At 31.8% G+C, this 16,964-nt stretch overlaps 1 protein-coding gene across 1 annotated transcript; it reads left to right on the top strand.

Moving 5' to 3' along the window:
• Positions 1-9,436: 9,436 nt before the first annotated feature.
• Positions 9,437-14,669, top strand: LOC140450724 (uncharacterized). Its single transcript, XM_072544395.1, has 5 exons — positions 9,437-10,142; positions 10,209-10,408; positions 10,568-11,717; positions 11,874-13,227; positions 13,853-14,669. The coding sequence occupies exons 1-5, from the start codon at positions 9,437-9,439 to the stop codon at positions 14,667-14,669; spliced, it is 4,227 nt and encodes a 1,408-aa protein (XP_072400496.1).
• The last annotated feature ends 2,295 nt before the right edge of the window (positions 14,670-16,964 follow it).

Here is a 16,964-nt window from a genome sequence, read left to right as displayed (position 1 = left end):
TATTTTTCATTTAAAAACAACCTACGAGTACTAAATTTCAAGTAAATACGTTTATTGGTTTTAAAGTTATTGTTGTTATTAACTAAATGTTCGTATATTTTTACTTTTCATTTTTTGTAATGCACCTGACAACACTGTACTGGCAACGCCGCCAAAGGTCAAGTGTATGACAGTTGCCCTTAACAAGCTCTCAGTCAATTATTACCGATGTAAGTGTAAAGAACAATAAAGTTTAAAGTATCAATCGAGTCCATTTCTTCTCAGATATTATAATCTGAAACAAGATTTACCAGCACACACAAGTTCAAACAAGTTTGGTCCTTCGTTCCGTATATCTGAGAAGCAATTATATAAAACAATTTCAATTATTAATTGTTATAATCATCAATATTATCTATTCACAAAAATTGCGCCAAAAGCAGCGTGGTTTCCAAGACAAGTTTCAGCGTTCACCCAAGAGAACCGGTAAAGTTGCCCAATCAAGCGAGTATCAAGAAGAAGCGACGTTACAGTGACAATTTAACTGGACATCTATAGTCAGCCAGCCACTCACAGCCATCGCCAAGAAACCAAGGATTACAATCGACCAATTCAGTGACCTTCAAAAACAAGTGACGTATTCACAAACATTTAACTAGACGTCTAGAATAGACAACAATTCAGGTTAGTCCTATTTCATAATTCCATTTCCTTATTCCTTACTTTAACCTAAGATTTTGAGATTGTTTCAATTTGAATAACAACAAAACATTGTTCAGTAAAAAATTAGACATTAATTTCAAAATAATGGCTCAAGACATGAAAACTTTGATCAGAAATAGAGGCTCAATTAAACAAAAAATAACGATCTTAGAAAACTATATTAGTTCAATTCAAGACGAAACTAATTCAGTAGATATATGTAACATTCAATCGCGGTATGAAAATTGTAAGGATTTGATTAATCAATTTGAAACTATACAAACTGAAATTGAAGAAAAATGCGAGGAAAAAGATTTAATTTCACAATTTTCAGAAAGAAACGCGTTTGAATCTAAATACTTTACAGCTATTTCATTTTTAAAAGACATTCTAAATAAAAATAAAAATTCTCCTATTCAATCTAATGTTCCAGTGCATGATTCACTTCAAAATATTTTATTACCTAAGCTTAAGCTTCCTGTTTTTAATGGGGAATACGAAACCTGGTTAGACTTTAAACAATCATTCATGTCAACTATTGATCAAAATACAACACTTAATCAGAGCCAAAAATACAATTTTCTCAAAGCTGCGTTAGATGGCTATGCAAAAAGAGCCATATCGGGTTGCGAGGAAACACAAGATTATCCACGAGCATGGAAAATGCTATGTGATAAATTTGATAAGAAAAAATGCCTTGTAGATACTCATATTCAGTCTGTTATCAATATAACTCCTTTGCATAAAAATACATTTTTACAATTCAGGCATTTATTAGATGAAGTTTCAATACATTTATCCGCTCTTGAAAGCATGCAAATAACAAAAGAGTCACTTTGGGATATGACAATTATTCATATAATTTATCATAAATTAGATAAAATTAATCAACATAAATGCTGATGCATTTATTAGAGGGTCGGAATAAGAGGTATTCTGACGTATGGCAGGGCTGGGAAAGATTAACTAGGCTATGTTGCTGAAAAGAGCTTTCAGAAGACGGCCCGTCATAGTTTCCTAGATCTGCTTCAAAAAGTATATTGTTGATAGCATGTTCAAGCATGATTTCTGCTCTTTTAGAATAGGTTCTTAATTTTGACGCGATGTGTTGCCCATAGATGTCAAACCGATCTTCAGCTTTCTCTCGTCTAGAACTGCGGGCTTGTGCCTCCTTCATAATTTTATAAGCTTCTGCTACTTTGGGATCTTCGTTTACCTTACGTTTTTTTGGAAAACTCTGAGGCTTTTTTGCTATTAGACTTGAAGTTTTTCTATGCACAGATTTTTCTGCATCATTACCATTTGGTGAGCCAACTGTCTGTTCAGCATTCAGGTCATTGGGTTGTGTCACATTATTATCGGACTTAATTTTCTTCTTCCATTAAAGACTCATTTAGGTCAGTAACCTCTCCATCGTCCTACAAAGAATAACAGAGTTTAGTATGCATATGTATGGTAGATAATTTTGTAGAGTTTTTTTAGATTAATAGTAAATATATTTTTTTAAATACATGGTACTTCTATAGTATGGCAAACATTTCTATGCATCATAAAAGAATGCAGATATCCTAAGGTTACTACATATAACAATGTATTTTTATTATTGTTCGTTAATTAACCATAACAATGATATAGCGAAAAGAGGGTCGTCACAGGCACAGATCCGTTTGCTATACATTATGTCCACAGAATATTGGGACACCCTGTATTGCTTTTGGTACCCACATTAAAATTTTAAATTCCCTGTTGATAATTTTTTAAAATATTAAACACTGATTTTTTAGATTCCCACTACACCACAAGAGTGGAAGACAATATCAAATCGATTTGAAGATATTTGGAATTTTTCACATTGCGTTGGTTCAATGGATGGGAAGCATATTATAATACAAAATCCCATTGAAACCGGGAGTGAATACTACAATTATAAATCTTTTTTTTTTTAATAATATTGTTCTTTCGGCATTGGTTGACGCAGATTATTCATTTTTATTTGTTGACGTCAGATTTCAAGGAAGAATCTCAGACGGTGGAGTATTTAGGAGTACGAAATTGTATGATCTCATTGAGAAAGGAAAATTAAACCTTCTTGAAAACGATGCATTTCCCAGTAGAGATCGACCTGTATCTTATATAATTGTAGCCGATGAAGCTTTTGTGCTTACTGAAAATTTAATGAAGCCATATTCAGGACAGCACCGTCAATGATCACCTGAGAGGATTTTTATCTATCGCCTCAGTAGGGCCCGTAGAATATAGTCGGTTCGCTATATTTACGCGGGTTTCGGATTAACAAAATTATGCTAATGACTCATTGAAAACCACTTGCAGTAAACGACCCAGAAAATTAGGTAAAAACTGCATTAATGGTCATATTTTAAAATACATTAAAATAACATTAGGGTAGGTATAAATTTGTAGAAAGAGCAATCAGTTATACTTCGAATAACTCTAGGTATAAGTTAAACCAGGAATAACTATACAGTATTTTATACCTACATTATAGAACCGGCCCTTAGGGTAAAGACACACACAGCTGTTTTAACCGAAGCGTTTAACGCGTCGGTAGCTTCGTGTAAAGACAGACACAGCGTTTCTAACCGAAGCGTTTAACGAGTCGGTAGTGATTTTAAACACGATTTGTGCAGTTTTCGATAGTGTTTTCGAGATGGACGACGTATTGTATTTATCAGTATTGTACATGCGTTGGAAATTTTACAAGAAAAAACAACAAAAACGTAGAATGTGGATACATCCAATTATCAAAGAAAGGGAACAAAAAGGGCATTTTCATACGTTGTTTGCTGAAGTAAAACGAGACGATGAAAAATTTTTTAACTTTACTAGGATGTCGCGAGATACTTTTGATGAGTTGCTCACAATTTGCCAAGAAAGGCTAACAAAGAGAGATACACGTATGAGAAAATCCATAACACCAGAGGAAAAATTGGTAATAACTATCCGGTAAGAAAATAAATTTTTTATATAATCTTTATTTTACTAGTATAATGTAAAACAATTATTTTGGTTAATTTATACAATATTTTATCTTATTCAATTACAAAAAACTAAACTGCGACTCGTCATAAAAATTGGAAATATACGATCCAGCTGGTGAACGTTCTGAATCTGCAATCGTCTGCTGACTTGAGGTTGTTGGGTACTGTTGTTGGGAATAAGCTAAACGTTGGGACTGAATGGGATACTGGATAGTAGGACAAGTTGGTTGGGTTGGTGGAAGCGATGGTAAATGTGGACCTTGTTGGGGGTCGGCCAGACTTGTATACTTAGAAATTGTTTGCATAATTTCTATTCTGCAGTTGGTGTTTAGGTGTCTCGGTAACGAGGCAAGTAATGGTACTAAAGAAAGCGCAAAGTAATGATTGTCATCTTCTGTTGGCTTATTCGATCTCTTTTCGTAGCTTTCTAGCGAAGCTAGGAGTTTTACCACAGGGTGTAGCCTTTTTTTTCCAATTCTTGTACGATTTTCTTTGGATGTGGGTGTTTCGTGGACATGTTGTTCTGTCACAAATTTTAGGGAGGATTCACCATCGGGAGTTTTAGTAGGCTCCAAAGAATTTATAGTCTGTTTGGGCACAATCGCATCCTTAAGGAATTGTAATCTTTGGGAATAAACATAAGGGGTTTTATAACGTGCTCCATCTCCTGATTTTCCTTTTTTTTTTGTTGAATGTCCCTTGAATAATTGCCCCTTATATTTTTCCATTTTTTATGTAATTCATCACCTGTAACAAGAATAAAATTATTTAGAATCATTTATTTTACCAATTGCAATTTTTTTTAGTTATATGGCTACTGGGTGTTCGTTAGCCGGACTGCATTATAATTTTCATATTATTAGATCAACTGCTAGTAGTATTATCCAAGAAGTATGTGAGGTAATATGGATCGAATTAGCAGATAAAGTTATGCCTCAATGTTTAACAGAAAAGTGAATTGAAATTGCTAAAGGATTTCAAACATTTGCATAATTTCCCAATTGTATAGGAGCAATAGACGGAAAGCATATACGGACTAAGCAACCACCAAATAGTGGATCTATGTATTATAATTATAAACAATACTTTTCTACGGTATTGTTTGCAATGTGTGATGCCAATTATTGCTTCATGTACATAGAGGTAGGATCGTATGGTAAATCAAGTGATGCTGGCATATTTAAAAATTCAAAACTTTATGAACGGTTATGTGATGGTACGTTAGGACTACCTGCACCATGCGCTATTGATAAAACAAATGAAAAATATCCTTTTGTAATAGTTGGCGATGAGGCATTCCCTTTATCCGAAAATTTGCTTAGGCCATACGGAGGAAAACAACTTACATATATTAAAGACACTTTCAATGCTAGATTATCACGAGCGAGAAGATTGAGTGCTGTTTTGGTATATTAGTCAATAAGTGGCGTATATTTCACCGACCTATTAACCTCGATATTGATGTAACTGTAACTCTTGTTAAAGCTGCTTGTGTGTTACATAATTTTATATGAACAAGAGACGGCATGCGATCAAATGACGAGAAATCAGATGAGAATTCAAATTTTGAGAGTCTATCACCAGATACTGTCATCGAATGCCATAGTCTGTGGATCAGTACGCATTTCGATGCGCATCGCCCCGCTTCGAATTTTCCCATTGGCTCTTGACCTGGAAATCCCTATTTATCGCTCGAACAGCGCATATAAATATTGGCGATTTTCAGGTCAGTAAGTCAGTCCCTCACGGGCTCTCCGAGAACTTAGTGCTCTCGGGGCTCTGCTTCCTGCATTTATTTACCATACTCTGTGGCTGAGAATTGTTTCAACTTAATTTGGTGTTTTATTTCGACGAAGAAATTGTCATGTAAGAAATATCTTGCCTTTTTCAAGGCAAGACACCGAAGATAAATATTTTCCAAGTCCATAACCCGAAAATGGACTTAAGTAGGGGAGCTCTCGACAGTATATTCGAAGCCCTCTACAGAGCACCCGGAGACAACAGAAGGTGGTTAGACCCTTATTTGTTCCCCCGAGGTGACAATACCAGGCACAGAGGAAATTTATTAGCGTTATCTGCGAGAGATAAATATGCTTAATATTTTGTAAGTAAACAAGATTAAATAATAATTATGTACGGTACAACTTGTTTTAAAACTTTTTTTATTAAAAATAAATAATTATTACTTACTTAGCTTTTTCTTTTCCGCAATTGAACTGTTATCATCGGCAAATAAATAAACTATTTCCTCCCAACATTTTCTTCTTAGCACTCTATCACTATATTCACTCTTCCTCATATCCCAAAGTGCTGGTCGATTTTCTACTTAGGTAATGAGTTTATCTACATTAAATTTTTCTCCAGCCATTTCTAAATTCAAAAATCGAGACACAAACGCGTGTGTGTGTACAGAGCTATCAAAACACAATAAACACCCAACGACTCTCGTTTTCAAAACAGATGCGATTCCAGACATCTACCACCAACCGATTCTGTTTTGAAACCGCTTTGGGAAACGAGGCGGTCCGAACCGCTGTGTATGTTTTACACCATTATAATTCAATGCATGATGCATCGACTCGGGCACAGATGCGTTTAACGCTTCGGTTAAAACCGATGTGTGTGTCTTTACACTTAGGAAGTGCTTTTCGATAAGAATTACTTTCGGGCATAAGGGTTAAGAAAATGGTTGAGTTTATTTATACATATTATTTTGGGAATTTTTCTGTTTTGAAATGTGCATCTTGCGAAAGTTTTAATTTATTCATTGTGGTAGTTTTATAGTTAGAAGATTAAAATGTTCAGCGGATTAAAATTTTCTGAATAATTTACATTTTATTGTTACACAGTCTGAATGAAATGATCTGGTTCGTTAGATTATGTCCAATAATTAGAATATCTGTTCATATATACATTTTAATATTATAAGTGCCTTTAATTTTACCTACATCTAATTCTAACAATTACTAATCTTCGAATTAACATTTTTGAATATCTTCTTAATTGCCAAGGGTCGTCAATTTAAATCGTTCAATTCGTTATCAGTAGACTTCGGCAAATATGCAAATAAAAATGTAGAAAATATGCACGTGTTTACCCGAAAATATGCAAATATTTTACAAAATATGCATACAAATAAATAAAAAAATCGTAAAATAGTAACAATTTTATTTAAAAAAAAAGTGTACATAACTAAATATTTCCTACTATTCATTAAGATTTACATTTATTTTAAGTAACTACATCATTTTTAAGTATGAATAAACTTATTTAGAATTATGGTAACAATAAATGACCAAGTGGTGTTCAAAATTTTCTAACAAAAACTTGTGGCTTCTGTCTGAGTACATATATTTATATATGGAAAAACTTCGTTCAACATCAACTGATGCAACGGGAGCATTTTTCAAACTAACCAAAACATTTGGTTCTAAATTAATTGTTTCCGAAATATTTCCAGCTAGAACACTGACTACTTCAGAAAGAATATGGTAACCTTTATTTTTTTCCATAGTAGCTTCAAATTTTTTTAAAATATCTTTTCCAATATTACCTCTAACGTTCCGACAACATGACGCAAATTCTTTTATTAATACTGTACTTTCGAACAATGACAGTTTTGGTGATTTTAACTGAGTAATTGTTTTTTGAACAAAACTAAAATTTGATTTTATAAATGAAAGTTCTTGTTGAAGCAAGTTACTCTGAAAAGTTTGTTTAGAATCCAAAAGAGATTGGGAACTTTCATCTGTTAACGTATCAATTATGTTCTTTATTTTAACAAAATGATCTGCATAAAAATTAGCTGCTTCTAACCATGTTCCCCATCGCGTTAAAATAGGTTGTGGTGGAAGAGGAATGTTAGGTAGCATTTCTTTATAAAGTTGAATTCTTATAGGAGATTTAAGAAATACTTTTTTGACACTGGATATCATGGTATTTACAAGAGGAAACTTTTTTCGTATTTCCTCTGCAACTCTGTTTAATCCATGCGCTACACAAGTAACATGTATTAAATCTGGGAAAAATATTTTTAAATTTTGTCCTGCTTTCACCATATAAGGAGCAGCATCCGATAAAATAAGCAGTAATTTATTAGAAGGAATAGTTGTCGGAAGAAAATAGTTGCTAATGTTTCTTGTATAAAACGCGAAATTGTTAAAGCATTTGTTTTCTCAAGTTGCTGGCATGAAATAAGATGAGGTATCTTCTTTAAGAACACCAATCAATAAATGAGCAATATACTTTCCTGAGGAATCAGTGGTTTCGTCTACAGATATGTAAAAATAATTATCTGCAATTTCTTCCTTAATATTAATTAACACCGACGAGTATAGCCCATTCACATTATTTCTTCTTAGAGACCGATCACTTGGAACATTAAGTTTGCAATATTTTTTTAGAAACGAACTAAAATTTACATTTGCTAATTTTGAAAGCGGTATGTTTGCAGACACTAATGCGCGACACAAGTCTTCATTAAAAGTTTCTTGCTCATCTAATTTTTTTGAAGTAGATTGGAAACATTTAGCCATTGAAGTTTGATGTTTTCCTCCTATTTTTCCTTTTTTTGCAATGTGTGAAGCAGTTCTCACATGTTGGTCTATCTGAAATTTCTTCTCACATGCTATCTATAAATAAAAATAAAAACCTTTATTTTAACCCAACCTTTAAAATATAAAAATATACAAGGTGTTTTTGGTTAATCAAATAACTGGTTTGGAAAAAAAAAACACAAGTGTTTTAAATGCAGTATTAATCCACAAATTAGTTTTTGTTACTAACCATTAGTACATCATATAACTTATTTTAAAATTCAACAAAAGTTTTTTTCTTTGTTAATTCAATTACAATAAAAATAATTGTGTTTTAGAATAGCTGACTTCATAAAAAAAAGTAAAGGTGAAAAATTTTTCTAAACACACACCATTGTATTGTACCATGGACAATTTTTTCTCACTAAAGGAAGCTATTTTTCATTTAAAAACAACCTACGAGTACTAAATTTCAAGTAAATACGTTTATTGGTTTTAAAGTTATTGTTGTTATTAACTAAATGTTCGTATATTTTTACTTTTCATTTTTTGTAATGCACCTGACAACACTGTACTGGCAACGCCGCCAAAGGTCAAGTGTATGACAGTTGCCCTTAACAAGCTCTCAGTCAATTATTACCGATGTAAGTGTAAAGAACAATAAAGTTTAAAGTATCAATCGAGTCCATTTCTTCTCAGATATTATAATCTGAAACAAGATTTACCAGCACACACAAGTTCAAACAAGTTTGGTCCTTCGTTCCGTATATCTGAGAAGCAATTATATAAAACAATTTCAATTATTAATTGTTATAATCATCAATATTATCTATTCACAAAAATTGCGCCAAAAGCAGCGTGGTTTCCAAGACAAGTTTCAGCGTTCACCCAAGAGAACCGGTAAAGTTGCCCAATCAAGCGAGTATCAAGAAGAAGCGACGTTACAGTGACAATTTAACTGGACATCTATAGTCAGCCAGCCACTCACAGCCATCGCCAAGAAACCAAGGATTACAATCGACCAATTCAGTGACCTTCAAAAACAAGTGACGTATTCACAAACATTTAACTAGACGTCTAGAATAGACAACAATTCAGGTTAGTCCTATTTCATAATTCCATTTCCTTATTCCTTACTTTAACCTAAGATTTTGAGATTGTTTCAATTTGAATAACAACAAAACATTGTTCAGTAAAAAATTAGACATTAATTTCAAAATAATGGCTCAAGACATGAAAACTTTGATCAGAAATAGAGGCTCAATTAAACAAAAAATAACGATCTTAGAAAACTATATTAGTTCAATTCAAGACGAAACTAATTCAGTAGATATATGTAACATTCAATCGCGGTATGAAAATTGTAAGGATTTGATTAATCAATTTGAAACTATACAAACTGAAATTGAAGAAAAATGCGAGGAAAAAGATTTAATTTCACAATTTTCAGAAAGAAACGCGTTTGAATCTAAATACTTTACAGCTATTTCATTTTTAAAAGACATTCTAAATAAAAATAAAAATTCTCCTATTCAATCTAATGTTCCAGTGCATGATTCACTTCAAAATATTTTATTACCTAAGCTTAAGCTTCCTGTTTTTAATGGGGAATACGAAACCTGGTTAGACTTTAAACAATCATTCATGTCAACTATTGATCAAAATACAACACTTAATCAGAGCCAAAAATACAATTTTCTCAAAGCTGCGTTAGATGGCTATGCAAAAAGAGCCATATCGGGTTGCGAGGAAACACAAGATTATCCACGAGCATGGAAAATGCTATGTGATAAATTTGATAAGAAAAAATGCCTTGTAGATACTCATATTCAGTCTGTTATCAATATAACTCCTTTGCATAAAAATACATTTTTACAATTCAGGCATTTATTAGATGAAGTTTCAATACATTTATCCGCTCTTGAAAGCATGCAAATAACAAAAGAGTCACTTTGGGATATGACAATTATTCATATAATTTATCATAAATTAGATAAAATTAATCAACATAAATGGAAAGAATTTCATACAAAAACAGAGCTTCCTACATTAAATGAATTTGTAGATTTTTTGAAAGAGAGACAAGATATTTTGCAGTCACAACAAGAAGTGAATGTGAAACCTCAATTTAATCAATTTTCTAAAGCATCAAATCAATTCTATAAAACAAAAGATGCACAAATGCATTCTCATGTAAATTTGGCTATTAATAAGTTCAAATGCAATTTTTGTAAGGGTGAACATTCTATTTATTCATGTCAAAAGTTTATGCAACTAAATGTCAATGAACGATGGGAAAAAATAAAACTGTTAAAACTTTGTTCTAACTGTTTGCGCATTGGACATTTTCAGAATACTTGCAATTTAGGGTCCTCTAAAAAGTGTGGACGAAAACATAATACTTTTCTTCATAATGATGTTACAAATCAACAAAATAACAATTCAAATGAACCTTTAGTATTCAATAATTCAAGTAGTCAACCTAGTACAAGTAGTAGTTACAATAATACAGGTAATCAAACAAGTCAGCAGTCTACTGTGTTATTTCAAACAAATCCAAGTTCTATAAATATCAAAGAAGGTATAATAAATGCATCAATTCTATTATCCACAGTAACATTCAAGGTTAGAGACAGTAGTGGCAAGTTTCAAGTAGGTAGAGCCTTATTGGACTCTGGAGCACAATCAAATCTAGTAACAGAAGCATTCTGTAAGAAAATAGGTGTGCCATTATCTTCTGCAAATTTATCAATTATTGGCATAAATCAAGTAATGTCTACATTGACAAAAAAGACTTCATTAACCATATTCTCCAATGTCAGTAATTTTCAATGTAATGTGTGTTGCTATGTAACCCCTATGATTTCATCATCTATTCCTTCAGAAAAGGTTAATATAACAAATATTAAAATTCCAGACAATATTAAGCTCTCAGATCCACTATTTTACTCACCTAATGAGATTGATATGCTCATAGGAGTTACACTATTTTGGGACTTAATATTGGATGGAAAAATTACTATAGGAAAAAATAAACCAATTTTCCAAAATACCAAGTTAGGGTGGATCGTTTCTGGTGCTATAAATAATTCAGTTAATTATTCTATTTGCAATTTTTTAAAAGACATTGTTATACCAGAAGATCATCAATTAAAAAAATTTTGGGAACTTAATGAGTTAGATAATTCTATTGAAATGTCAACCGATGAACTGCATTGTGAAGAGTTATTTCACAATGATACTTCTCGCCATGAAAATGGACAATTTATAGTAAAATTTCCATTAAGATCATCTCCTACACTACTAGGTGACTCAAAGGAGAAAGCAATTCAACGTTTCTTGTCTTTAGAAAAACGTTTTAAATCAAATACTATATTTTATAATTTATACAAACAATTTATTCAAGACTACATACAATTAGGTCACATGACTAAAATTTCAGTAGATAATTTGACAAGCTCACACTATTATTTACCACATCATGCTGTATTAAAGGAAACAAGTATAACATAAAAAATAAGAGTTGTTTTTGATGGCTCGTGTGCCACTAGTTCTGGGTGGTCTCTAAATGATTTGCAATACATGGGACCAAAGGTCTTAAATAATATTTTTGATATTACACTTAGATTTAGATTATACAAATATGTTGTTTCTGCAGATGTATCTAAAATGTACAGACAAATTCTAATGCACAGTGATCACAGACCATTGCAGTGCATAATCTGGAGAAACAAACCTGAGGACAATTTATCCTCTTATCAACTCAATACTGTTACATATGGGATAAAATCTGCACCCTATCTAGCAATAAAATGTCTTAATCAAGTAGCTACAGAGTATAAAAATATATTTCCAATTGCATCTAAGACTATTCACAATGATTTTTATGTAGATGACCTTTTGACGGGATCTAATAATATTGAAGAGTTACAAACACGTTGTAATGACATTTCATCCATGTTAAAATCTGCCAATTTTATACTTAGAAAATGGGTTTCAAACAATTCTGCTGTTTTAGAGAAAGTTGAATTAACTGATATTCCTAATAAAGTTTTAGATATAGGAGAATCCGAAAGTTTCAAAACCTTAGGTACTCAATGGGACAGCAAACAAGATATTTTAAGATATAAGATCACCACCATTCCATTAGATAAAATTGTTACTAAAAGACAAATACTTTCTATTATTGCCCAAATATATGATCCATTGGGTCTTCTTAGTCCTGTAATAATCATTTCAAAAATTCTTATTCAACATTTATGGTCAATTAAACTACCCTGGGATGACCCAGTTCCTGAAAATGTACATATCAAATGGTTTCAATTTTACAATCAATTGTCACAATTAAATACACTTAAAATTCCAAGAATGGTAATAGGTACAAGTCACAAGTTAGTAGATATTCATTGTTTCTGTGATGCTTCATTACAAGCATATGCTAGTTGTCTTTATATGCGTAGCATCAATTCAGATGGAGCATATACAGTGAGACTACTTTGTTCAAAAACAAAAGTTTCACCCCTAAAGTCGGTTACAATACCAAGACTGGAGCTTTGTGCAGCTCTTCTTGGAGCTCAATTAACAAACCAAACTATTAATGCAATCTCATCCACTGTACCTGTATATATGTGGTCTGACTCTCAAATAGTTTTATGTTGGATCAAAAAACAACCAAACCAGTTACAAACCTTTGTCTCAAATCGTGTAGCAAAGATTCAGAATCTTACAAGTAATTTTATGTGGTCTTATGTTAGCACTAAAGAGAATCCAGCTGATTTGGCTTCTCGAGGAATAGTGCCAGAACTTTTCATCAATATGAACTTATGGTGGATGGGACCAGATTTTTTATATCAATCTATTGATCACTTGGTTAATTCAAACACTCATCAAATTATAGAATTGCCAGAGTTAAAGAAAGTTAACAAGGTACTGACTTCAAAAATTATGAATCAATTTACTCTATTCACAACTTATTCAGATTTAACAAAGTTACAAAGAATTACTTCTTATAAGTATACTAAGATTTATTTTCAATCTAAGGAAATCTAAATCTGAGAGAAAATATGGATCTCCATCAGTTGAAGAATTAAATTACGCTAATTTGAAATTAATAAAATTAGCACAATTCGAATCCTTTGCAGAGGAAATAAAAATTATAGAACAAAATAAATCATTACCCCCAAAACACAAACTGAGTTTTCTATCACCATTTCTTGATGAACGAGGTTTACTTCGTGTGGGCGGTAGGCTTAAATTTACTTCCTTAGAAATATATAAACATCATCCATATTTATTATCTTCAAAGCACAATTTGACGAAATTAATTTTTAAACATAAGCATGCTGCTTTATTACATCCTGGCCCTCAACTTCTCTTAGCATCCATACGACAATTTTATTGGCCAATAGGTGGACGTAGTTTAGCTAGGCAAACAACAAAAAATTGTATTACATGTTTTAAATTTAATCCATCTTTTGCTACATATCCAATGTCTAGTTTACCAGATAATAGAATTAAACCCTCCTTGCCTTTTCAATTTACAGGCATTGATTATGCCGGACCATTTCCTTTAAAGGATAAGGCAGGACGAGGATGCAAAATTTTAAAGTGTTACATTTGTGTTTTTGTTTGTTTTAGCACAAAAGCAATTCACTTAGAATTAGTATCAAATTTAACAACAGAATGTTTCTTATCTTGTCTTAAACGATTTACTTCTCGAAGAGGAGTACCTTCAGATGTCTATTCAGATAACGGTAGCACATTTGTTGGAGCGAGAAATGAATTAAAAGAATTTGGAATATTCTTGTTAAAAAATGAAAATGTTATTACTCAATATGCGTCAAAAGACAATATTCATTGGCATTTTATACCCCCATATTCTGCCAACTTTGGTAGTCTATGGGAAGCAGCAGTAAAAAGCACAAAACATTTTTTAAAGCGAACAATGTTAAATAGAATTTTAATTTATGAAAACTTCAATACGCTTCTTGTTCAAATTGAGGGAATCTTAAATTCGAGACCTCTGTATTCCTTATCAAATGATCCTAATGACCTAGAACCCATTACCCCATCACATTTTTTAATTGATCGTCCAATTACAATGCTTCCTGAACCTGACGTATCAGAAGCTCCGCCAACCAGGCTGTCTAGACTACAATCTGTCCAACAATTATATCAACAATTTTGGATACGATTCACAAAAGAATACATTTCTCAACTGCGTTTTCAATATAAATGGAAAAACCAGGCTACTCCGATTGCTGTTGGTACACTAGTATTAATCAAGAATGATCAACAACCTCCAGGCAAGTGGCCAATGGGAAGAGTTCTACGTTTGTTCCCTGGAAAGGATGGAGTTTCGCGAGTGGCAGAAGTGAAAACATCTTCAAAAGTTGTGATCCGTTCTGTAAGACATTTATGTCCTTTGCCTATAGAGGAGGACACAGTGAATTAAATTTTTTTTTATTTTAGTGATTAAATTCCATTAAAGACAATTCCATTTTATTTTTGTATTACTATTGTGTATTTACTTTCATTAATCTTTGTATGTTACTTTGAAGTCCCTTCAAAGGGGGGAGTTATGTTCGTATATTTTTACTTTTCATTTTTTGTAATGCACCTGACAACACTGTACTGGCAACGCCGCCAAAGGTCAAGTGTATGACAGTTGCCCTTAACAGGCTCTCAGTCAATTATTACCGATGTAAGTGTAAAGAACAATAAAGTTTAAAGTATCAATCGAGTCCATTTCTTCTCAGATATTATAATCTGAAACAAGATTTACCAGCACACACAAGTTCAAACACTAAAAGAATTTATTTTTTTTTAATTTTAACACCCTGTATCTCGAAAAGTAAATAAGTTTGACCCCTCATTAACTATATCGTTTTGTTCAATTTTTCGAGAAGTATCTACAGTCAAACGTTGTAAGTGTCATTTGGAAACACCCTGTATGTATGAAATATTAGATATTTAATAGAAAATATTAGATACTTACAATTTTGCCACAGACTGAACAGTAGATTTTTCCCATATCCATAGACAGCTCTTTATAAGGTTTAATCCAAGTTGAAGCACTGGTTGTTTTAGGCGTTATAAAATCACAATCTTCCTTTTTGTTACGCACAACGAGTGTTTACGCTTTGAATATCAAAACAAAAATGATTTACAAATCTGAGCATCAAATTAGAAATGTTTAGGTACCTAATTCAATAAACTGGGAGATTTTGGAAAATCCCTAAATTAGGAACAAAACTATTAGCCGTTTACCTACTGTTAAGATACAATAAATTGTAGATAGATTTGGGGATTAGATCATAAAATGCAAATGAGCGAACCCTTAGCGATTATCCAATAACTGAATGCCTCAGTGACCGAGACTTTCTAAGAATGTTGAGGGCTACTTAAATTGATATTCTTTGAAATTGTAAATGTTTTGTACCTGTAGAGATTACGTACTTAGATCATTTCTTGATTAAAATGACTACAAAATTTTATACAAGAATTGAAATAAATTGGTATGTTTAAAAATTTTCAAATACAGTATAAAAATCTGAACTTTTATGCACTTTATGCAAACTTTTATACAAATATGCCAAAATATGAAATATTTGCATAAAATATGCACAATATGCAAAATATGCAATATGCATATTTGCCGAAGTCTAGTTATCAGGCATTCAATCTACCTAAACTGTTTGACCTGTCTTTACTTTCTAAATTCCAGTGAACTGCACAGGTAATAAAATTAATTGAAAATAACCTTTCTGTCGTGGTTATGGATCAGCAAAGCTTTACAAAGATGTTGTTTGGATACTTTCAAAATTCAACTTTATATTAATTCATTTGTTTTGAATAATATAGTAGTGACTCAGATCCGAGTCACTTAGCACACGTAGTAAAAATATAACTAATATGTTCACGGCTCGGATCCGAGTCATTTTTTAAAATGAATTAAATTAAATTATGTTTAATATAACCCATTATTTAGTAAATATTTCATTTTCAAATCAATATTTTCAAAAAATCTTGGTTAGCAGTCAAATAGTTAGGACGTTTTGGAGCACTTGGAGGATGATTCTTTTAATGTCAATTGATGTTTGCCAATGGCAAAATTTTTTAATTCAAATATATTACAATCTCCAGATGATGATGATTATAAAATATCTTATTCTGGCCCAATAACAATGTCAAACATTCCAATTGTAAAGAAAATTCAGGAACTTTCCACCAGTTATGTTGCAGGATTTATTTTAAAGAAAATTAAAATCTCATTCATTGTTCAGATTGTAGAAAAACGATGTTTTCTGCCAATTATACATCTGAAAACTATATATTCCTGTATTTAAGGAAATATACCAATGGCATTCAAAGATTATGTTATCCTACTTCTTGTTTTGTTGAAGCATTTTATAATATTGTAAAAATTATTCACTTTTGTTTAAATGAACAGCCACATTCAAGGTTTTTAATAAATACAATAGCATCAATTGTACTCGATAAGGTAAGTTTTGAATTTATAACTTGCAAGTCCAATAAAATCAATTTAATTAAATTAGTATTAAAATTTACAATTAAAACCATACTACATAACTGGTGTAAGGGTGTTAATCGGATTCTGCAAGGTAAAAGCATGCATTACTCTGGAACAAATAAAATTCTGTTTTTCGTAAAAAAAATTAAGTAGGCACTTGATATTTTTGTTTCAAAATCACCTATATCCCATGTAGTTTGTAACAAAACAACCAAA

This window comes from Diabrotica undecimpunctata, chromosome 9 (assembly GCF_040954645.1).
Source record: "Diabrotica undecimpunctata isolate CICGRU chromosome 9, icDiaUnde3, whole genome shotgun sequence".
In the NCBI taxonomy this organism is placed as follows: domain Eukaryota; kingdom Metazoa; phylum Arthropoda; class Insecta; order Coleoptera; family Chrysomelidae; genus Diabrotica; species Diabrotica undecimpunctata.
Note: the sequence above shows the minus strand (reverse complement) of the source record. Positions and strands in the feature narration are given on the sequence as shown.

Coding starts and splice junctions, on each gene's coding strand:
- LOC140450724 (XM_072544395.1), top strand. CDS start 9,437: ATGGCTCAAGACATGAAAACTTTGATCAGAAATAGAGGCTCAATTAAA. Junction 11,718..11,873: donor TGCTGTATTAAAGGAAACAA/GTATAACATAAA, acceptor TTGTTTCTGCAG/ATGTATCTAAAATGTACAGA. Junction 13,228..13,852: donor CAAAGAATTACTTCTTATAA/GTATACTAAGAT, acceptor TGTTTGTTTTAG/CACAAAAGCAATTCACTTAG.